This window comes from Corvus cornix, chromosome 9 (genome assembly GCF_000738735.6).
Source record: "Corvus cornix cornix isolate S_Up_H32 chromosome 9, ASM73873v5, whole genome shotgun sequence".
In the NCBI taxonomy this organism is placed as follows: domain Eukaryota; kingdom Metazoa; phylum Chordata; class Aves; order Passeriformes; family Corvidae; genus Corvus; species Corvus cornix.
In genome coordinates this window covers 365,679-388,235 of record NC_046339.1, presented here as the reverse complement: position 1 = coordinate 388,235, position 22,557 = coordinate 365,679, and the positions used below count along the sequence as shown (strand labels likewise).

The 22,557-nt window shown below is 52.9% G+C and overlaps 3 protein-coding genes and 1 long non-coding RNA gene across 4 annotated transcripts; 2 read left to right on the top strand and 2 right to left on the bottom strand.

Annotated features, from left to right (window-relative positions):
- Positions 1-3,319: 3,319 nt before the first annotated feature.
- SIAH2 (siah E3 ubiquitin protein ligase 2) lies at positions 3,320-5,081 on the top strand. The gene is made up of 2 exons (XM_010397552.3): positions 3,320-3,778; positions 4,306-5,081. The coding sequence occupies exons 1-2, from the start codon at positions 3,383-3,385 to the stop codon at positions 4,861-4,863; spliced, it is 954 nt and encodes a 317-aa protein (XP_010395854.2). The 5' UTR covers positions 3,320-3,382; the 3' UTR covers positions 4,864-5,081.
- Positions 5,082-6,592: 1,511 nt separating this feature from the next.
- LOC120410486 lies at positions 6,593-9,216 on the bottom strand. Its single transcript, XR_005602688.1, has 2 exons — positions 8,707-9,216; positions 6,593-8,603 (listed from the first exon to the last, which is right to left on the bottom strand). It is a non-coding gene; the product is annotated as an uncharacterized LOC120410486 (long non-coding RNA).
- Positions 9,217-9,238: 22 nt separating this feature from the next.
- On the top strand, positions 9,239-16,546 carry ERICH6 (glutamate rich 6). The gene is made up of 12 exons (XM_039557029.1): positions 9,239-9,251; positions 9,310-9,602; positions 10,454-10,555; positions 10,632-10,786; positions 11,757-11,821; positions 12,638-12,891; positions 12,926-13,131; positions 13,184-13,337; positions 13,478-13,563; positions 13,919-14,071; positions 14,342-14,567; positions 14,990-16,546. The coding sequence occupies exons 1-12, from the start codon at positions 9,239-9,241 to the stop codon at positions 15,254-15,256; spliced, it is 1,974 nt and encodes a 657-aa protein (XP_039412963.1). The 3' UTR covers positions 15,257-16,546.
- Positions 16,113-22,452, bottom strand: SELENOT (selenoprotein T). Its single transcript, XM_039557091.1, is given in 7 exon segments — positions 16,113-16,908; positions 17,610-17,761; positions 18,482-18,569; positions 19,851-19,977; positions 21,045-21,155; positions 22,288-22,331; positions 22,333-22,452. Coding segments are annotated over 6 exon segments (615 nt in total). The 3' UTR covers positions 16,113-16,908; positions 17,610-17,636.
- Positions 22,453-22,557: the final 105 nt, after the last annotated feature.

Genomic DNA, 22,557 nt, shown 5'->3' with positions numbered 1-22,557 from the left:
GGTCACTGCAGTCTGTAGGACAAAAAACTCTCTCCCCAATCAAACAGCCTTTGGTGCATTGAAGGGACACCCTGTCCATAAGGCATCATACCCACTGCAAAAGCGTGCACTGGAGGAACAGTGACTAACAAACCTGCCCCACTGCACACCTTTTCCAGGTGGTAGGATGCAGGTTCTCCGCCTTGCCATGACAGCTGGCAGGAAAAGGAAAGAGTCCAGCCCTGGCACAGGCTGCCCATGGCAGTGATGGAGTCCCCATCCCTGCAGGGATTTAAAAGCTCTGCAGATGTGGCATTCAGCAACAGTGGTTTAGTGGTGGCCTTGGCAGCAGGGTAATGGTTGGATTTGTTGGGTCTTAGAGGGCTTTTCCAACCCAAACCTTTCTGGGGTTCTGTGATTCAGTGATTTTACTGCCATTGCCAAATCCTGGCACCCTGCATTAGCCTGGCAAGCACGGGCAGGGGACATTGCTTCGAGCTCACAGAAACCACTGTCCACTTCCTTTTTCATTATCATTACTCCAAAACGACCTCTAAGTCACACCCTTAGTGTGTTGCTAATGACAACTGAGAATAATAAACCTGCTGCAAGTGGTCCAGAAACTTGGTTCATATTTATTGAATTTTACAAAAAATAAAAATAAGTGGTGACATCCAGCCTGAGATTATGCTGGGCCAGGGTGAGGAGATGCCGGTAACAGCTGACATGGGGTCTGCACTTGCCACTGCCCCCATCTTCAGTTTCTGCTCAATTCAGGGCACCCTTGAGCACATGGCTTCCCCACTGCAGAGCTGTGGCTCAGCCCAAGTGCTGCAGTCCCTGGGCACCCACAGCTTCAGTGACACCGGGAAAGGGGCCCCGGGGCTGCGGGGGATGCACCAGCCCATCACCCTGCCATGAGAGAACTGGCGACTACGGCCACCAGCACAGGCTGGGGAATGGAGTGTCAGCAGCACAGCTGCCATCCCTTCAGCAACGCCACAGCCCCCAGACCCCCATGTCCCACCCTATCCCCTGCTCCCCATCCCCTCACAAACCCAGTATGATTGCAAAAGGCAGAAAAAGGAAGAGAAACCGGGCTAGATGTAGTAGGTTGACCTTATCTGGGTGCCAGGTGCCCACTAAGATGCTCTATCACTACCTTTTCCAGTGGGACAGGGGAGAGAATAAGATGGAGGAGAATAAGCAGCGGGTGAGATAAGGCAGTTTTATTACAGTGGAAGAAAGAAAGAAGTGAGAGTCTGTGTGCACATAAGCAAAGGGAAAAGTCAATCTCTACTTCCCATCAGCAGCGATGTTTGGACACTTCCTGGGAAGCAGGGTTTCAGCATGCATAGTGGTTTCTCCAGGAGGCAAACACTGAAGAATGATGAATGCCCCCCTTCCTCCTCTCTCCCTTAGCTTTTATATCTGAGCTGATGTCACATGGTATGGAATATCCCTTTGGCTAATTTGGGTCAGCTGGCCTGGTTGTGTCCCCTGCCAGGATCTTGCCCACTCCCATCCCCTTTGATGGGGGAGGAATGTCAGAGGGACAGCACTGCTCGGCAGTAGCCAAAACACTGCTCTGTTATCAACACCCGTCCAGCTACCAATGCAAAGCCCAGCACTCTGAGGGCTGTGAACTTCACCTCAGCCAGACCCAATACACAGGAACCAGCTAACCCCGGCCTCACTGGCTGCGGGAGCACATGCCCTCACGGCCTCCCTTGGGCTTCCATCCCGCTGCCCCCACATGTGCACATCCTTTTATAACCTTCTTGCCATGGGGGCTATATTTCAGCTGCTCATTTTCCTCCATCAGAACTCAGGCCTCGCTCATTCCTTCCAGGTCACATCATGCTTAGCAATGTGTTAGGAATAAGCAGCAATAAAGACATAGTCTGGGTGTTAGTCAAATTTCTCTGAAAACTCCCCAAGCTCTGGCACCTCAGGAGGTGCTGTCCTCATGACAACAGCTACAGGCTTTCACTTCTACTCTGGAAATTCTTTGCAAAAGACAAACCTTGCAATGCCCCCACACATCCCACTGATGCTCAGCGGTGCTGTCGTTCCCTGTAATATTTTGTGCAGGATCAGGGGCTACACAGCCAAGAATGCGAACAAATCCAGACACACATAGTGAAACTTACGCTGTATTGGAGCACCATGCATTAGTCAACCTCATGGAGAAAGCAAGTACCAGAGCCCCTGGCAACGAGGCCCATCTCCTGCAAGGACCTGGTCACAGGTAACACCGCTTTGGTTAAAAATTCTCTGTGTGGGTATCTCAGACCAAAGTATTACTTGTTCACAGACAAGAAGTCTTGGAGCCAAATTGCAAGGAGAACTCCGGGGAAAATAACATTGGAAGGGTTCAAGGCCAGGTTGGATGGGGCTTGTAGCAACCTGACCTATGGAAGATGTCCTTGCCCATGGCAGGGGGTGGAACAAGATAGGTTTAAAAGGCCCTTTCGACCCAAACCACCCTGAGATTCTGTGATTCGTGGAGGGATTTTAACAGACATGGAGATGTGGTGTTGACAGACATCAGTCAGTGGTGGCCTTGGCAGTGCTATGTTGATGGTTTGACTCAATGATTTTATTTTCCAACCTAAACGATTGTGTGGTTTTATTGTTTTGTGATTCACTTCTCCAGTGTTACTGAAACAGATGTTTAAACTATCAGGTTTTTTCACCCAAGCTTTCTTTTATCTGGGGAATGAAACCAGCCCAACTTCTTCCCGTGCTTGGTCCCCAAGTGTAAAATCAGAGCTAAAAAAGCACCTCATTCTACAAAACATTTTAAATCAGACCAAAACATCTTTTACCGGGCAGGAGGTGCCGGTGAGGGGGCACAGTCCCGCTGAGGGCAGGCAGTAACGCGGGCAGGGCACGGTGAGGGGCACACTCCCGCTGGGGGCAGGCGGTAACGCGGGCAGGGCACGGTGAGGGGCACACTCCCGCTGAGGGCAGGCGGTAACGCGGGCAGGGCACGGTGAGGGGCACACTCCCGCTGAGGGCAGGCGGTAACGCGGGCAGGGCACGGTGAGGGGCACACTCCCGCTGAGGGCAGGCGGTAACGCGGGCAGGGCACGGTGAGGGGCACACTCCCGCTGAGGGCAGGCGGTAACGCGGGCAGGGCACGGTGAGGGGCACAGTCCCGCTGGGGGCAGGCGGTAACGCGGGCAGGGCACGATACCGCCGCGGAGGGCGGGAGGTCCCGATGAGGCGGCCCCGCGCGGGGCACGCCGGGAGCGGGGCGGGGGCCGCGCGCAGCCGCCGCTCGCCCAGCACCGCCCCATCCATCCTCCTCCTCCTCCTCCTCCTCCTCCTCCTCCTCCTCCTCCTCCTCCTCCTCCTCCCCAGCGCGGCCCCATGGTGGCGGCGGTGGCGAGGCGCGATGAGCCGCCCGTCCTCCGCCGGCCCCGGCCCTAGCAAGCCCTGCGGAAAGCAGCAGCAGCAGCATTCCCCGTCCCCTGCCGCCGTCCTACCGGGGACCGGCGGGGCTTCTCCGCCGCCTCCCCCTCCTCCTCCTCTTCCTCCCCCCCAGCAGCAGCAGCAGCAGCAGCAGCAGCAGCAGCAGCAGCAGCAGCAGGAGCTGACCTCGCTCTTCGAGTGCCCCATCTGCTTCGACTATGTCCTGCCACCCATCCTCCAGTGCCAGGCCGGGCACCTGGTGTGCAAGCAATGCCGGCAGCAGCTGAGCCTCTGTCCCACCTGCCGGGGTTCCCTCACCCCCAACATCAGGAACCTGGCCATGGAGAAGGTGGCCTCGGCTGTCCTCTTCCCATGCAAGGTAAGGATGAGGGGCTGGGCAGGGGGACGCGTGGGCCACCCCGACCATCCCCCCATTCCTGTTCCCCTGCGGAAAATCCCCACCCATCACCCCCACATCTATATCCCTAGACCACCCCCCCGATCCCCCTACAGAGGACACCCACCCACCACCCCAGCTGTTGAAACTAGAATCCTCTGTTCTTTTTAAAGAAAAGGAAAATCCAAGCCAGGACCTCTCCAGCTGATCTGGACGGATCAGATCTAACTGCAACAGCAGATCTAACTACAACTCAGCCATACAACCCATTTTATCTAAGTGCTTGCATTAGGAAAAAAACAACCACAAAAGACAAGAAGAATCCATTTTAAGTGGAAACAAAAACTAAGTAAAGCTCAGCTTGAATCCAGGGCTACATCCAAGTAATGTAAAATTTGCAATGAGCACGAGAGCTCTGGTTGCTCACCAGTGTTTCCAGTTGACAGGTGGGAGCAGCGAATACTAGTGCTGGTGCCTTTCCTGATGGCTTGTGTTTGGTCTCTTTCCAGTATGCCACAACAGGCTGCTCCCTGACACTCCACCACACAGAAAAGCCAAAACATGAAGCCATCTGTGAGTACCGTCCCTACTCCTGCCCGTGCCCTGGTACCTCCTGTGACTGGGAGGGATCCTTGGAAGCCGTGATGTCCCACCTCATGCATGCCCACAAAAGCATTACCACCCTTCAGGGAGAAGACATCATTTTCCTTGCCACAGACATTAACCTGCCTGGGGCAGTGGACTGGGTGATGATGCAGTCGTGCTTTGGTCACCACTTCATGCTGGTGCTGAAGAAACAGGAGAAGTGTGAAGGTCACCAGCAGTTTTTTGCCACCGTGCTGCTCATTGGCACCCGTAAGCAGGCAGAGAACTTTCAGTACAGACTGGAGCTGCATGGCAGCTGCCACCGGCTGACCTGGGAGGCATCTCCCTGCTCCATCCACGATGGCGTGTCCGTGGCCATCCGCAACAGCAACTGCCTCGTTTTTGATACAGCTACTGCACACCTTTTTGCTGACAATGGAAACCTCGGCATTAACGTGACAATTTCTATGTGTTGCCCATGACGCATCGCTGGCGAGACTCGAGCTGTCTGGATTTAGTGCTTCACCAGGGTTTGGTTTCGGTTCCCGTTTTTTATGCTGTTCAACTATGTCATCTTCTATGCTAAGGTTTCTGACTAGCCAACAGTTGTAACTTTGGGCAGAAGAGGAACAAGAGTGTGCTGTAAGTAACATGAGTGGGACAAGGTCTTTTAAAATTCTTGGGTGCCTTAGGAAGATTACACACACACAGTTACCTTTTATAATTTAATTATATTTTATGTAAAGAGTGCTTCCATTAGATACGTGGCTTAAGAGGCTCCTGTTTGGAGCACACCTAAAAGCCCTTTCAGCAGCAGTACAGACTCCCTCTGCCACTGGTGAGCTTTAATAAAAGGCTTTAGTATCACAGGAGGGTTTGGGTTGGAAGAGACTATTATCTGTTCCAATCCTCCTGCCATGGGCAGGGACACCTTTCACTATCCCAGGTTGCTCCAAGTCCCATCCAGCCTGGCCTTGGGCACTGCCAGGGATCCAGGGGCAGCCACAGCTTCTCTGGGCACCCTGTGCCAGGGCCTCCCCACCCTCACAGGGAACAATTTCTTCCCAGTATCCCATCTAACCCTATCCTCTGGCAGTGGGAAGCCATTCCCCCTTGTCCTGTCACTCCAGGCCCTTGTCCGAAGTCCCTCTCCAGCTCTCTTGTAGCACCTTTAGGCACCGGCAGGGGCTGTAAGTTCTCATGATTTGCCCTCAGTGAAGCCACGTTGGCTATCACCAGACACCTCTGTATTTTCCATGTGCCTTAGCATAGTTTCCAGGAGGATCTGCTCCAAGCTCTTTTCAGGTGAAGTGAGACCTGACCACCTGTAGTTCTCTGGATCTTCTTTATTCCTCTTTCTAAAAAAGGGGGATTGTTTCCCCTTTTGGCATCAGTGGGAATGTCTCTGGACTGCCACAGCTTCTCAAATCTGATGGATAGTGGCCAAGCCACTTCCTCCAACAGTCCCTATGAACCCGTGGGTGCATCTCGTCAGGTCCCATGGACTTGTGCACCTTCAGGTCCCTTAGACCTTCTTGACCCCAATCCTCTCCTCCTGTGGGTGGTTCTTTGTTCTCCCACTCTCTGCCTTTGCCTCCTGCAGCTTGGGCAGTGTGACTGGAGGAAATTGCCATGAAGGCTGAGTCAGAAACATGGCTGAGTACCTCAGCCTTCTCCATGTCCCAGGTAACCGGGTTTCCCATTTCCTTCCAGAGAGGGTCCACATTCTCCCAAGTCTTCCTTTTATCACCGATGTACCTACAGAGGCTTTGCTTGTTGCCCTTGACATCCCGGCCAGATTTAATTCTTTCGGGTTTTAGCATTCCTAACCTGATCCCTGGCTGCTCACAATATCTCTGTACTCCTTCCTGGCTGCCTGTCCTTTCCTAGTAGGTGAGAAAGGAAAGAAATCCAAGCAACCTCTCATAGGACAAGCTGTGACTCAAAGGGGAGCAGGAGGTACTTCAGCAATGTCCCTCCATTGCCTGCTACCTTATGGAAGGGAAGGGCACTGGGTCAGCTGTGGCAGCTTTAAAAGGAAAAAGGAGAGAAGGGCCTGGGGTATGGCATGGCACATTTCACAGAGCATGGAAGGTGCTGGCTCCTGTCAGCTTTAGGGGGATTGGGCCGGTTACAGGTGCAAGCAGGAGGCACAAGTCACAGATCACAGATGGCTGGAGCCAGTGACATGGGCTGTCCATGTGCAGCTGCCCTGGGACACACTTTACTATTGTTTATTGTAAAAGATTCATAATACAGCAAGAGCTTTATGGCCACACAGTGTCGTGTCATTTGCTATTTAAGTTTTGTTGCCATATTTCTTTATTTTGCAATAAATATTTTGCAAAACCTACAGTGAGGAGCTGTGCTAACACACGAGTGCGTGGCAGCTGCTCCGCAGTTATGCTGTGTGCTTGGCCATGCTGGACCAGCTGGGATCCCCTGGCATGGGCTGGCTCTCTCTGGCGGGGTCCTTGCCGCTGACACCTCCCAGCCCTGCTGCCGGACACAGCCACTGTGCGGCACGAGCAGAGGAGCTGGGTGGGGATGTGAATCCCAGGGACAATCGTGACAGCCTGACTTGTGCAACCCAATCACGGGGCTGTCACCACAACTGACTCTGCCTGCAGCTCCCCCCTCTGCCATGGGAACGTTCTGCCTGAATCACTGACAGCAAATACCAGCTCTGCCTGCGGCTGTGCCAGATCTCGTCCGTGCGCCATTTGGAGGAGGCAGCGAGCCACGAGGTGACACTGGCAGGGGGAAGCCTCACAGTAGTGGAAAATTGCAGGAAAAGTGACAGATGAGGCTTGGTGTGAATAAATACAATACAAAAGGAGGAAAACCAGTCCTGACAGTGTTCCTCCTGGGAGAGCTCTGGAGTTATGTCCAAGCTCTAAGCAGCCATCACCAGCACCTGGCAGCAGTCCCCAGAAAAGTGCACAAGAACAAGTTTGGCCTCAGTGAAGGGAAGCTCAGGTCTGGCCTCAAGAACTTGGAAGTGACCATGGGAAAAGCCTCCCCAGGAATTACTCTCTAGGCACTGAATACCAACAATTAAAGATTCTACATCTGGTCTCACTTACACTGTGCTGGCAGAACTCCGGCAGCATCAGCCTGGTGAACTAATTGCCTCCTGCTTAAACAACGTCAAGCCATGGCTCCAACAGGTGTTACCACCTGTGCTTTTATCAGGATTTAAGCAAGAAGTCTTACAGATTTGATTAATTTTCCTGTAATTCAGCAAAACTTATAGTGGAAGATAATTTTCTTACTGACAGTTGGGACATAAGAGGATTTTTGCGTAAAACAAAACTCCGAAGCGTGTCTTTGAATATAGCAGGATTAATTAATTACTCCAGTGTTACCTATAACCCACATTAGATAAGTTAACACACGTTATCATTAGGTCTGTCCACACCACTCAGTTCTGAAGGAATGGCAAACTCTTGTTAAATCTCACCTCAAAAGAACCCAAACAAAACCAACCCATCACCTTGTGTCTTTTCTGACTGCAAATGAGTTTAGGATAAGGAATACACTTCTTGGCACTGCCAAGAAGTGAGGTGTTTCCAATTCAGGTCAGTGAGTAAACAGGTGACATTCATTTCAGCATTCCCTCGGGTTTCAGGTTTTCTTCCCAAGGCAGCTAATACAACTTCCCAAGGGTGACATCAGTTAAAAGTGTGACAGTTCCTCAAAACATTCAGAAGAGGTTACTGAGGCCTGCCTGGTTCTCTGAACAGAACTGACCCCTTTCAAGCCCCCAGCCTTGAAAGGGATGGTGAAGCATGTCGGACAGAGCTCGCAGCAGGCAGACCTGCATGCTGGGGCAGCCCCTTGGCTGCTCTCCAGCCCACCAGGAGCATCTGCTGTGGAAGGTGATACCCAGCGAGCAAAAGCTGCGCCTGGGAAGCGACTTTTCTGTCGCTAGAGTTCTCCCTAAAAACTATTTCCACTTCAAACGCAAATTAAAATGCAAGTGTCACGGGACTGATGAGTTTAGAGCGAACTCAGCACAACTCGAGGGGGCCCTGCCCGCGGCCGTGCCTCGCCGGCCCTCTGCTGTCGGGACGGGCACTCCGCCCCGTCGTGCTGCAGCCGGACCCTAGGGCTGTGGCGATCCCGGGAAGCCATGGAAGTGATCTCGCAGTGCTATGGGGATTCCTCGGCACCGACACCAGGCGAGCCACCGATACCACTGGCTGCACCTCAACATGCTCTTTCCGTTTGAAAAGTAAGCGAAGACTTACTCCGTTGTGGAACCCACGTGCTAGTAAGACACTGCAAATTCTGACAGAGAGCACAGATAAAGTAGCACACACCTGCTCTGCCGAAACCTGGCTGGGTTTGCACAAGACGGTTTTCTCTCTTTTATTCTCCGAGCTCCTTGGAGAGGTTCGACAGCACCCAGTCCTGCGGGAGAGATTAGGAACAGATGTGTGACAAGTGTGTGACACAGGTGTAAGGAATCCACGGGCAGGTGTTCCAGGTGCAGAAAGGTGGTGTCCGAACAAGCAGTCACGTCGGGTTTGGTAACGTGTGTCACCCCGAGTCCAGCTCCCAGCTCCTGACAGAAGCAGCAGCTCCGGGGCCGGGCAGGCGTGGAGCGCCAGGACAGCGAGACCAGGACCGAGCGCGGCGGCTCGGGGCACCGCCAGCACCACGGGGCACCACGGAGCGCCTCCGGCTGCCCCGTGAGAGCCGCCCTGACTCCTCTCCCGGCCGCGGGTCCCGAGCGGTGCGGCCGGCACAGCACCTGCAGCCCCGGCGAGGCGGGCACGGGGAACGGAGGAGCCGCAGCTGCCGCCCGGCAGCGCAGCACCGCGGGAGGCCCCGGCCCGGGGCGGGTCCCGCATGGAGCGGCAGGGCCGGGCCAGGGGCGGAGCCGCCGCCGCGCTCGGTCCCGGCGTCCCCCGCGCCCACAGCGTCGCCCTGGAGACGGCGCCGCACCGGGCCGGGCACGGAGGGACCGGGCACGGAGGACCGGGCACGGAGGGGCCGGGCACGGAGGGGCGGGCATGGAGGGACCGGGCGGCGCCGCGGAGCCCAGCGGAGGGGCGGACGATGTGGCGGGCGGGCCCCACCAGTCCCGGCCCCTCGAGAAGGGCACAGGGCACCCGGCAGAGGCACCCCCGGCCGGCCCGCAGCCGCCCCCCGCGGCCTGCCCACCCTCCTGGCCTACAGACCCGAGTCCTCACAGGCAAACGTACACCACGAGGTCAGTCGGGGGTGGGCGCTCCCCGCCGCTTCGTTCACACGGTTCCATGTAGACAACATGGAACCAACGCCCTTTGCCGAGCCCGCAAAGGAGCCCCTTCATGACAGGTTTTTCTTCTGCAAGGCTGTTGAAACGGCGCTTGCTGTGCACACCTGGGCAGCAAGCGGCTGTGCAGCCTCTCCCCACTGCTGCATCCTCTGTGGAGAATTTCCCAGCAGATTTTTTTGGCCTCTGTCTAAATCAGATACAAAATGTATATAAATAGGTACAGTCACAGAATACAAGCAGGGCACAGAGTTCCCTGTAACCCTTAGCAGAGAAAAGTCACCAAAGAGGTAATCCGAGGCACGAGGTGGGGAGCAAAGGAATTTTGCTTCAGGATATCCAGTACCCATCCTCAAAACACACCCTGCGGCCAACCTGGTTTGCATCTGGTCAGATGTGACCAGCTCTGTGTCACCAAATCTGCTGGTGCTTCCTCAGAAAGTCCCACAACTGCCGACAGTAGGAGCTTTTTCTCTCTGTAACACATTCAAATCCTCAGCTACAGTGTTCTGTGCTCTCAGATTTCCGGGGAAGGAGCAGGGCTCATGAATACCACAGTCATTTCCTTTCTTTGGGGGCATTTATTGATTTATTTACAACAGATCTGCTTTTCTTTTTGGTGGTTTCCTGAACTTAATGTTAACTTGTTCCAAGATATCCCAGACATGGATCTGTCATGAGTGCCCTTAGGTGCTTTGTCACATTTGTTGCATTTTGAGCAGAGCCCTCTTTCTCCATGCTAACCCGGAGATTTGGGAGCTGGTACCCCACATCCTTTCTCCCTGCTCTCCCCACCATCGCTGCAGGCAGAGGAGGATGCTGAGCCGCCAACATGTGAGTACTGTTGGAACCTGCTGAGGCCGTTCCCCTTCTCCGAGGATGTCCCCTTCTCTGAGGACAAGGAAGACGTAAGCTGGCAGGAAGGATGAGCAGGGGTTTGCTGTGGAACGGCCACACTCACGGCTCTGCTCTCTCACCTTCTAGAGATTCTGCTGTGAGCACAGCCGAGACCTCTATGAGTTCTTCATGAAGGAGAAGAGGCTGGAGGATGCCAGCAGCCTTCCCAGAGCTGTCAGCACCCACGAATCCCTCGGCTCTGAAGTCAACCAGCTGCTGTCACAGGAGCAAGAGAACCAGAGGTACTGGAAGAACTGGGGATCAGGTCTGTGTAATGAACAGGGAGCTCTGAGGGGAAAAGGAGTATTAAGAAACTGCAGGAGAGGGATGAAAGAAGAAAAACTTTGCTTCAGGCACCAGAAGTTCAGATTCTCTCTGGTCCCTTCTGACTCCTCTATTGACAGGCTGCACAAGGAGGTGGCAAGGCACATGCTGAGTGAAATGTTAATTCCAGTGCTGACAGACAAACTATGTAGAGACAGGTAGAGCCAAAAACACCCACAGCTGTGGGAAGGGACAGTATTTGGGTGTAGCTTTAACCTCTGGCACTGAAACAAATCTGGAATTTTTATTCCTGTTTTGCTCCATAAACTGTGACGTGTTTGGATTACAGTTTCCAGAGTGACACACAAGAACTCTGCAAGTTCTCAGGCTATTTAGCAGGAGACCCAAAGCTTATGCAAGAGTCTAAGCCTCAGGGGAAAGTCTAAGTCACAGGGAAAAGGAAAAGTAAACCAGTACACCTGGAAGTAAACTGTTGGTCTCCTTGAAAATCCTTTGCAGTCTGAGGGTGCAAGTGCCTCCTACTATGTACAGAGCACACCAAACCACTGTCCCAGTGTCATTTATAGGAAGCTACACAAGAATAATCAAAATATTCTTGAAGATGAGCTGTTTTCTTGATCTTGTGGGCATCTGTCCTTCTCTTTCACATAAAATCCTAATCCAAACCCCATTACAGTATTCAGCTCTCCTGCCAGTCGAGCTGATGCCACTGCAATGGCAGTCTGTTCACTGGAATCTGTGTGGGCACAATTCCTTTCTGCTGAGATATGAGTATTTTGGTGACACTCTGCTGCCTGTTACTTGAAATTGTGAGCAGGGAGAAAAACGGATTCAGAAAGTTGTGTTCCTAAGGCAGGGATATCCACCACTTGCAGCTTTCCAAACACTATATATGAGATGTCTATCAGGAGCACCTCTATTTTCCAGGCAGCAGAAGAGACACCTGGCCGGAGAGTTGGCTGACCAGTCTTTTGAGCTGAGTGCCACTGAAGGTGAGTTGGTATTTCCTTATGGATCTATTTGTCCATTTATCTCAACAATGCATTCAGTGGGATTGCTGGTTTCTAACTGAGCAGGAGGATTTTATACAGCAACATGTTTGTTCATTGTCAAATATGCAAGCTCATTAAATTAGATACAGATACAGCCATATTAAATCATCCCTCACAGATGAGCACAAGAGCGGGCACATCCCCTTTGCACAGAGAGGCTGTTTGTCATGATTTTCAGTATGCATATGTGAAGTTTCCAGCTGAGATGCACAGAACCTGACCTGAGAGGACAAGTTGGCAAAGCCAAGCCCTTGGGAAGTAGGAACTGCCAGAATGAGGGTCACCCATATTTTGCCTGATCAGGTGGATACTCCACCAGTTCCTAGCCCAGGCTGTGGATGACTGAGCAGCCTTTGGGTCTAGCTGTAGAGGAGGAGTTTTAACAGGTGAACCAGATTTACAATATGGACATGTTTTCACAGAGAATGGCAGGGCACTGAGGCTTCTGTGGCGTCTCAAATGGTCAGTTCCAGTGTGTGGAGCCAAATGTTATCCCAAAAAGTTGCTCTTTACACAGATGTGTATATATATATACATAACTGAAAAAAAATCTATCTTTTGTCATAATCCTGTGCTCTGAAATAGATAAGCACTTTGGACTGTCCTTGTTAGAAAATACCCCGAGACAGACTGTCAGGATGGAGTGCTAATGCCAGGAATTCCCACTCCGGCAGTTATAGCAGAGGTATTGGGCAGCCCCGCGGTGGGCACTGCCAACCCTCCCCGCTGCACAGAAGCCCTCCCTCTGCTCTCCAGGTTCACAGCAAACTGGATCCGTTGTGTACGAGCTTTCCCGGCAACCCACATCTCCCAAAGGCGGGACACCAGTGCCTGTTGGGAGAGCAGCCGAGCCCGAGCCCGAGCCCGAGCCCAAGCCCGAGACGGAGCCGCAGCCGGAGCCCCGGCCCGAGGAGGAGCCCGAGCCCGAACCGGAGCCGGAGCCCCGGCCCGAGGAGGAGCCGGAGCCCGAGCCCGAGCCCGAGCCGAGCCCGAGCCCGAGCCCGAGCCGAGCCCGAACCGGAGCCGGAGCCCCGGCCCGAGGAGGAGCCCGAGCCCGAGCCCGAGCCCGAGCCCGAGCCCGAGCCCGAGCCGGAGCCGGAGGCCGAGTCCCGGCCCGAGGAGGAGCCCGAGCCCGAGAAAGAGCCCGAGCCCGAGCCCGAGCCCGAGCCGGAGCCGGAGGCCGAGTCCCGGCCCGAGGAGGAGCCCGAGCCCGAGAAAGAGCCCGAGCCCGAGCCCGAGCCCGAACCGGAGCCGGAGCCCCGGCCCGAGGAGGAGCCCGAGCCGGAACCTCGGCCCGAGGAGGAGCCCAAGCCCAAGCCCGAGCCCGAGCCCGAGCCCGAGCCGAGCCCGAGCCCCGGCCCGAGGAGCAGCCCGGGTCCGAGAAAGAGCCCGAGAGCAACCAGGAGCCTGTGTCCGCGGCGTCATCGGCTACGATTTCGGTCTCCTGGGGAAGAAGGCAGGTATCTGCGGCCGACGGCGACGGGAACACCTTGGATGTGTCAGCGCTCCGAGCGGTCGGAGCCTGGCACTGCCCATTTTCACAGAGCAGCTGTGGCAGACTGGCCTCAGATACCTGTTTTATCCTTCCAATCTTAGGTGGGGAAGGGTAAATTGGTGCAGAAGTACTACAGACATGGAAAGAAATTCCTTACCATGCTCCCAGATGGAACCTCGCAGTTATTGTATCCTTTATGGGGCTCACTTGCAGTAGTCCAGGGCTGTTAATGATTTTAAGTGTGTCCCAGTCAACTTCATATCAACAATCTGGCTCATCACTCCCACTCGCTCTGTATGAGGAGCAGCAGCAGTGAAACTTGACGCAGCTCCTGAGCTGAGGTCTCAAAGAGCAGCCAGCAGCTCCAATGAGGGACAAGCACTAGCTTCCAACACCCAGCCCAAGGGAGCAGCACACCTTTAACAGCGCTCTGGGCAATTTATCAGTTTTCACATCCCCAAGTAGTACCCTGAAATATTTAGCGGGCAATAACAGACCAACCAAGCAAAGCAGGGGGTTACAAATACCTTACCTGGCAGCAGCTATCCATCTGGAAACCTGGCCATCATCATTACACAAGAGAGAGACCAGCTGACTTGCATAGTACAGGAAGACGAGCTGAGGACATCCAAAATCCGAGCACTGTTTCAGTCTGAGGGCAGGAGCACGTGCTATTACCCGAACGGAGATGAGTGGTGTGTTCAGCAGCTTTGCTCTCTCCTCTGTGCATTGACATTTTGAAGGCCATAAAGGGTATTTTTAATAGCATCCAAAAATAGACAAATTCAGCAGCTCTTGGGCCCTGCTTTGGGTGCCCCCAGAGCAGCAAGGCAACCCAGCTGTGCCTTAAGAGGTGGGGGACAGACCCTGCCCCTGCTGTGCCTCTGTCCCATCCCTCAGGGGAATGAGAGACATTCCGCCACAGAAGCTACAGGGTTCAGAGCTTCCACTTCCCTCTCTTTTAGGATAAATATGAGTATCCACGGTGGGCAATATTTGGACCAAGGAGGCAACAGGGTTAGAAGGTGGATGTGGCCAAATTTGTCACCAGGACCCCATGTCCCACTGAGCCCCATTTTCATCTCCCTGAACCACCACGTGGGAGTCAGGATCCTGGCCCAGGACAAGATCTTCGTCTCCTTCCTCGCCATGGGGCGACAGGCAAAATTCAACATGGGAACCAAAGTGCAGGTATTTTTCCTGTGCCGAACCACTCCCCACAGTGGGAGGGGAGCAGCCAGGGAAGTTCCCATCTGTGCTTACCCTGTGGTGGATGCTCCCTATGTTGCCCCATGCTCCTTCCCCAAAAAGCAAGGCATGCAGGTGGCGTGTATTTCAGCCACTCCCATGGAGATGGGGCACTTGCCAGCCCCAGCTCTCTGCAAGAGAGCTGCTAGGTGTGGGACTCCACTCCCAGGCAAGTCCCTAGCTAAATCCCCAGGAGTCACCCTGGCTCTGCCACAGGGAGAAGAGCTAGATTCCATGTGGGCAGGGTGCATGGCAGCTCCTTTCCTCCACAGGCTCCTGTCACAGGGGCAGGTTTGTCTGCTGGGAGACAGAAGCCCTGTCCCAGGCTCTGGTGGCTCTGCTAACATGTTGCCTCTGTTGTGCAGGCCAGCGCTGCCAGCCAGCTGCCTCCTCCAACCCGGCTAGGCGAGGATGAGCTCCTGCTGCTCGCCTTCCGGGTGAGGATCCTGCAGCTCTTCGACAGGATGCGGGGATGCCTCAACTTCCCTTCCAGTGAACAGTGGAACAAAATGCAGCCTCCCACATACCTCATGACCCAGGCTGTGAAGATCCTGGAGCTCTGCATGGCTGCTGACATAAGTGACGAGCTGCGCCGCTCCATCAGGGCGATAGTAAATGCACAGCAGCTCTGACCAGCGTGTGTGTGGTGTAAGGCAAAATGCACCAGACACACACACTCCCTGATGCTGTGGCACCTGCATGTGCTCAGCAAGGTTTCACCTCTGGCGCTGCCCTGGTGCAGAGCAAAGGGTGGTCCAGGGCCGCTCCACACACCCCCAAATGGGTCTTGCTCAGGGCAGGCAGTACCAGCCCGCACTGGTGACACCTTGGAGGCACGAGAGGGCTTTGCTAGGGCAGAGTAATCCCATGCTCCACACCAGTTCACTGCTCCTGAGCAGCCTTCCTTCCAACTTCAGCCCTGGCCGAGTAGTCACTTCAGCCCTTGGGTATGGCACAAGGTAAAAGCAAAGAGCACAGCCAAGCCAGGGCCTGGGAGAGGTACACAGGCAGGTGCTTGCTCAAGTCACCCACACAGGTACTGCTCTGCCACTCCTAACAAGAACGTGGCACTAGCAGGATGCTCCAAGTGTTCCTGGTGCCTGCGCCTACGGCAGCTCAGCTGGCTGCAGGTACAAGACAAGGTGGTTTCCTGTGCAGAGAGCAACAAATGCCCTCAGAGTGCCCAGAGCAATCACCTATGCTTGGCTCCAGGGAGCACCAGCTGCAGCGTGGGACGGGCTCTGGTTCAAGCACTGCAAACACAGAGCTGTCAGTGGGTGTTCAGAGGCCCATGGTGCTGCACTCGGCAGTGAGGAACCTTCCCAGGCTCTCAGAGCTGCCTTTGAAACTTGGGGTTCACCTGGCCAGTTTCCCCCAGGGAGGCCACACCTGAACTGTGGCAGCTGCCTGAAGGACAAGGCCAAGCTCCATGTACCGCTCCCAGCATGGGAGGTTCTCAGGGGCTTACACATGACAAATACAAGCTCATTAACTTTAGAAAGTTGGCTTTTTATGCAGTTTTTCAATTGCAGTTCCAAGAATGTTCATCAGTGACAAACAAGGTACTTCACACAGGAAATGGGAACTCTTTATTTCAATTAATGTTCTTGGGTTCAATTCAGGCCAGCAGGAAGGCCCAGCTCATCTCAAATGGCCAAGGAAAAACTGCTGGAGCTGGCCCACATGATTAAAGAGTAGCTGATCTTAATTTTCACTGAAGTCACCAAATGATGTAACTATTCCGCATATAATTTTCCTTATATAATTCAGTATATAATGCACTGTTCGACTCTGCCATAAATTTTGAGAAATATACAAACCTGTTTTAACCACATCAGAGAGATTTGATAGACAGCTATCAATTACTCAACAGTTTAGGACAATATCAGACACTCCGATAACTTCATTTTAAACTACAAAAAGAACATAAATTCATATAAAATACAACAGATTAAACAAACTTCTCTTTTTCCAAGGAAAAATTAGGTATCAACTCAATCTGCCATTGTGTGAAACATGAATATAAAATAAGTTACCATTAGTAATGCCTGCATTGCTGATCTATGAACTGGTCGAATGAAATCTTAAAAAAACTATACAGTATTATTGCACTCGTGGCTGTGCAGTGTGGACCGGCCAGCACTGAAACAGGGCTCATTGAGTGTTTGTCCAGGAGGCACAACGTGGCTGCAAGAGAGGCATCCAGCCTGCACCAACAGCATCTGTCTTCAGTGCAGGCCTTCATGGGTCTGCGCCACGTGGCCTGGGAACCACCACCCAACGCCTGCAGAGAGACACCGGGGTTACAGTTGGCAACACCCCCACACCACAGCAGCACATCCACACTGAGCCAGGGACACCCACACTGAGCCTACTGCACACCGGCACGGAGCCAGCCCCAAGATGGGGAATTGTAACCTAGGTGTTTTGAAAGCCGCAGGTGACACAGGAACACGGAAGTGGTTTGCCATAAAATACCTAGAGGATCTGAACCCTGTGCTACAAAAAGCTGTGGAGCTTTTGCAGAGGGGCAGGGCAGTACAGCAACAGGAGCACGACAGTATTCTGTTCTCCAGGATTATGGAAGGAACAGGACAGCATTCTGTTCCCCAAGGTTGTGCAATTCAGTTGGGTTAAAAGCCAGGGAGACCTTAATCCCTTGCAGAGAGGCTGTTCTAAGGCACGTAACAGCGCATTTCTGATCTCTGCACCGCGTGCTTCACTGACATTAGGCCTTCTGCATGCAGTAACACACCTTCTCCTGCCTCGTGGAATGCCAGCTTCCTGCTCTGAGGAGGCAGAATGAGCTACATCCCAAAGCCTCCCACCCAAACAGCCTCTGTGACACCACACATGGCAGTTTAACATCATGGGAGCTGGCTCTCCAGAAAAACATTTACCTGAACAAATACACAATCCTAAAATCCAGTCTCCAGTGTGCCCGTCTCACCTGGGTAAACACACTGGTGACTGGGGGAGACTTACGAGAAGTTTCAGTGCTGATCAATGGGGCTATGATCGATGATGGGGCATTGACTCCATGTGCACATTGAGCTTCATCTCGTTATCAAGGATCTGTACAAGCTGCTGCATGGAAGGGAGGTGACCAGACTCCAGCTTAGACCACACTGGGACATCTAGCGCAGAACACACAGAGGGGAGAAAAGCACCGTTACACTGGGAGCATCAGAAAACAGGCAGAGCTGGTGTAAACATGGAATTGAGAAGCTCTAGGAAGCTGTGTGAGTTGGTACTGATCTGTGTTGAGGAAAACATGTGAATCAACGATGCTTCCAACCTCTGGCTATGCTGAACCCCAGCCCAAATAGGAGAGTAGAGTGTCTAATGCTTCCACTCAGAAGTGTATCATATGGATGGAGAGATGCAAAGTATCTACTGATGTTCCTCTCAACCTGAAAAATCAGTACTGTTGTCCACCGGCACTGATAATCCAGTAATAGTAACAGATTCTTTAGGATTCCAAGGCTAAAGCATGCTGCAGAACAAACAGGGAAAGCATCTAACTGGAGAGTACATGCCCCTATAGCTGATGGTTTCTTATTTAATGCACATCACACACAAAGAAAGAACATAACACAGTTACTCCAAAGGATCAAATATCCCTCTAGTTTTTACAGAGCTGTTGTAGAATATCTGACATCTGTATAAATTACTTTGTAAGATTTCTATTATTTTCATCATTTATTGTAATAGACAACATGTGAAGATCCAAATGGATGGCAATTTTCACATAGCACGTTTGGGACACAAATTTCCTGACCCGATCCCTCATTCTCCCCACCCCACAGCTCTCATATGTGTACATGTAAAACCCCTCAAACAAAGTCTCAGCTCACCATTCAAAGTGATTTCAAAAGCCCCAGTGGACATGCACTGGTTCTCAATCATGTTGCTCAGGAAGAAGACCATCATGCAGGCGTACACCTGGAAGGGAACAGAGATCCACACAGACCTCAGCCATGTCTGCCACACCTGCTGTTCACTCTCAGTGAGCACTGGATGTTCATGGGTATCTCTGAACTCCCTCTGTGATTGCTCAAGCAATGTTCCCATCTACAGATACCTCCCTTTCCTCCTTTTACACAGACTGTGCACCTTGCCTTCCCCAGGAAAGCACCAAACCAGCTCTGAACCCATCTGACTCGCACACCTCTGGACCCAGCACAGCCAGCTGCAAGGGGGCTGGCACTGTGACATGGGAACACAGCCATTCCCAGACACAGCCTGTCACTGTCACAGCCATCTCCAGATCACAGAGCTAAGGGCCCAGCCACAAACAGCACAGCAAGGCCAGTCACGTGTGCATGGGAACCACCGACCCTCCTGCATGCCTCTGAGCTCTTTATCTGGAATTTTCTCTGCGCATGGGTGACTCAGGAGGAAAGGATAGTGTCTTCAGCAGTGCAGTTCCTCCCTCACTGCCAGCACCTCTCTAATTTCCTTTCCCTGTTCACAGGCACACTCACACAGGTCACTGCAACACCGCAGAACCTGGCACGTGGACAGTAGCTACACACCGCAGCCAGCCCAGCCAGGCACAGAGTTGGCCCATTTAATTCAGCTGGAATTATTACAGCTTCTGGGCATTCCAACTGGCCAGTGAAAGACCCAGGGCACTGGGCAGCTCAGCATGAATGTCTGTAAATTACTTTAGTTTAGTGGAATGAATCTGGAATAAGGTTACTCTAAATCAGAGTACAACACCCTGAATCTGCTGGCATCATCAGTACTGACTCACGGGGATATTCTCCCACAATGTCATGTCAGTCTGCTCTGCAAAAACACCCACAACATTTCAACGTCATTTTTCTAACCCCCATCTAATTGCTGCCTAATCTATCAGGAGTCTGATGGAAGCATCGACTGCAAAAGTTATGAGACAACAGAGAAGGGAAGCCGTAATTTTAACATCAACAACACTGGCCTGAAATGCTACTCTTGAGCCCTAAAAAATAAAAACCTCTTTTATCATCTTTGTCAGCACATTAACCTCAGCTGCCCCTCTGCAGTAGCAGCAGCTTGTGAAGAGATCACCAAACCACACCTGGGTTTGTCAAAAGCATAAAGCACAACTGATAAGAATTATTCTACTGTAAGGCTGTAGTGTATGAAAGGTAAATCAGTCAGAACTGAGGGACTCACAGAACACCCTCATGAAGTAACTCTGAAGCTGCTTTTTCAGACTAAAAGAAGTACGTCCCTTACCTTGTTTTCTTGGCCCCACTGCCAGATGCTTGGAGCTTGCATGCCAAAGAAAGCAAACGGGTCCTTGCCAACGATGATTAAGCCAATTAATACTAGTTTGAAGACAGACAGGAAGGATGCTATGTGCCTGTTGGAGACGACACACACCAGTGACTGAAAGGTTCAGTTCCTACTTCACCATACACAACTGTAATTCACCTCACTAGTAGACTTTTGACAGTGTACAATCAAATGTTTCAAACGAAGTAAAAAACTTTCCAAGAGGGTTTATTTCACTGTGGAAAAACCCCAAACCCAATCAAACCAACAAAACAAAAAAGCAACACGCATTAACAACACCCCCAATAAGGCCCTGCTTTCATATGGCACCCCAGAAAGACACCTTCTTGTATACCACAGACAGATTCTTTTGTTCCTCAGCAGACCTCAAATGGGACTTTGCTTTCAACTTATATATGCCTGAAGTGGATAACAGATTCCATTTCTAAAGAAGCTGTTCCATATTACAGAGACACATTTAAGTGACGGGCACCACTTCTTGTGGAGCATTTCCCAGTGATGCAGAACTCCCCACAGCCAGCCCACACCAAGGCACTGCGCCCTGCAGCCTCCCACCACTGCAACCCTGCCAGAAATTGGGCCAACGAGTGTTTCAGGAGCCACCCAGTAACTATGGCATCACTCTCCAGCGTGGGCGCACTGCTTTAAGTAACAGGAATAACACTATTTTGACTTTTTCTCAATGTCTTTGGACTTTCCCCCCACAGCTGCAGCAAAAGCCACCCTGGCTCTCTCCTGAGGTGAGCTCTCCCTGATTCAGATGTTAAAAATGAACTTTCCCTTCCTCTGTCTCCTTAACCCATTACAGGGATTTGTCACTAAGTGCATAAGCCTGAGCAACAAACTGAATTTATGTCCAGATACAGCACAAAGAACAGCTGGGAAAATTCACTGTGACAAAAAAGAGTTACACAATATATTTTAGGTCGGATATGACAGGCCTCATCATACAGATATCCAGATAGTGATGCTTGTACGGAAAACTAAGGCAGCTACCTAGAAGGCAGAAAATCACGTTTGTGTGTAATCCCAACAGAAAATCCCCTTAAGTTTGTATTTTCAGCATTATTTCAGTGTAAATGCATCTGTTTACCACTGGAAAGCACAGTACACAGTATGAGGTGACATGCTCACCTATAGATAGGTTGAGGAAGGTAGTTCTCCCCTTCGATTCGGATGTCTGGGTACCGCTGGCTGATGACCCGCATGTACTCCTCAAACACCCGCCTGTAGCCTCAGGAGACACTGAACACAGACAGGATTGTCACCACAGCTCGAGGGCTGCATGGTACAGTCACTCTGTTCATAACCCCTTCAAGTTAAAATAGAACTAAAATTTTTTATGGCACAGAGAAAAACTGATCTGCAGTGAAATTACACATCACAAACCCAAAGATGTAAGGCCTGGGTGTGATACGGGTTTGCCCCACATCCCAGCACAGACACAGAGCTCTGGAAACAGCCACGGGGCATCAAATCACTCCCTTCCCCTGGAAAAATCTATTAAATTAGGATTAATGTAGGAAGTCGGTGGAAGCAACCCCTTCCTCTCTGCCAAAAAAAAAAAAAAATTCACACAGAGCTGTCTTCTCCAGGACTGCCCAAACAGGTAATGTTGCTCCCAGCCACCCCTGTGTCAGCACGACACGGGAACTGCAGGAGTTAAATATTCTTGAGCTGTCCTCTGCGTCGTCTCTCAGCAGCCGCCTCTATAAAAACTGCGGTAAAATCGCTAAAGACCTCAAACCCAGCATTTTCCCCTGAGCACTTCTGCAGTGCCTCGTAGTCACAAGGGCCGGCCCTGCCCACCCCGAGGGCCGGGAATCGTGGCGACAAGCGCTCCGGGCCTCTTGAGTTTTTTTCTCCCCGAGCCAAACAGGTCCGTGCGCCGGGGCTGCCTCAGCCCTGCTCGGAGCTGCTGATACCATCGGCAACACCCCCGGAATGGTGCAAAGGTACCCGAGCGCCCCGACTCCAACACGGGCACTGCACCAAGACAAACACAAAATTACAGCCATTGCTAAGGCATCGATTCCTCCCAAACGTTAGTTCCGCACCAGCACAACGCCACACACGGCATTAACGTGCCCGAAAAGCGCGGTTTTATGGCGGGTGGCCGTAAAGTGGGCCCCACTGAGAGAGCCGCCGCCCGCAGGGCCGGTGCCACCTCCCACGCCCCAACAGGGCCAGGCCCCCCGACAGGTCGCCAGGGCGGGGAGGCCCCCGGCCCCAGGGCTGGCCCCTCCACGGACGACAAGAGCGAGCGAGGCCGCCGCAGCGCTGAGGGAAAGGAAGAAAAACGAACGAGGAAGGGAGAGGCGACGGCCCAGCGGACGCCGCCATTTTGGCCGCCGCCATCTTGGCGGGCGCCCCTCACCAGATCTGGAACTTGAGCAGCGGCCCGGTGGCGTAGGCCATGCGGCAGCTTCTTCGCCGGCAGCCCGCCCTGCTCCGCCGCCGCGGCGCCGCCGCCGCCCGGTGCCGCCGCCAGCCCCGCCAGCAGCAACAGCAGCAGCAGCCGCCGCAGTCCCGCCGCTCGCATCTCGCCGCCGCAGCCGCTGAGGCACCGCGCGCGCGCCGCCGCGCCAAGGTCACGCGCACGGCGGGGCGGGGCCTGAGCGGCGTCACGAGGGCGGAGGCGCCCCCG

Excerpts from the sequence above, each read along its gene's own strand:
- ERICH6 (XM_039557029.1), top strand. Across the intron at positions 9,603-10,453 it reads AGGCAAACGTACACCACGAG|GCAGAGGAGGATGCTGAGCC; the intron begins GTCAGTCGGGGG and ends CCATCGCTGCAG. Across the intron at positions 10,787-11,756 it reads CAGGAGCAAGAGAACCAGAG|GCAGCAGAAGAGACACCTGG; the intron begins GTACTGGAAGAA and ends TCTATTTTCCAG.
- SIAH2 (XM_010397552.3), top strand. The coding sequence starts at position 3,383 with ATGAGCCGCCCGTCCTCCGCCGGCCCCGGCCCTAGCAAGCCCTGCGGA. Across the intron at positions 3,779-4,305 it reads CTGTCCTCTTCCCATGCAAG|TATGCCACAACAGGCTGCTC; the intron begins GTAAGGATGAGG and ends GTCTCTTTCCAG.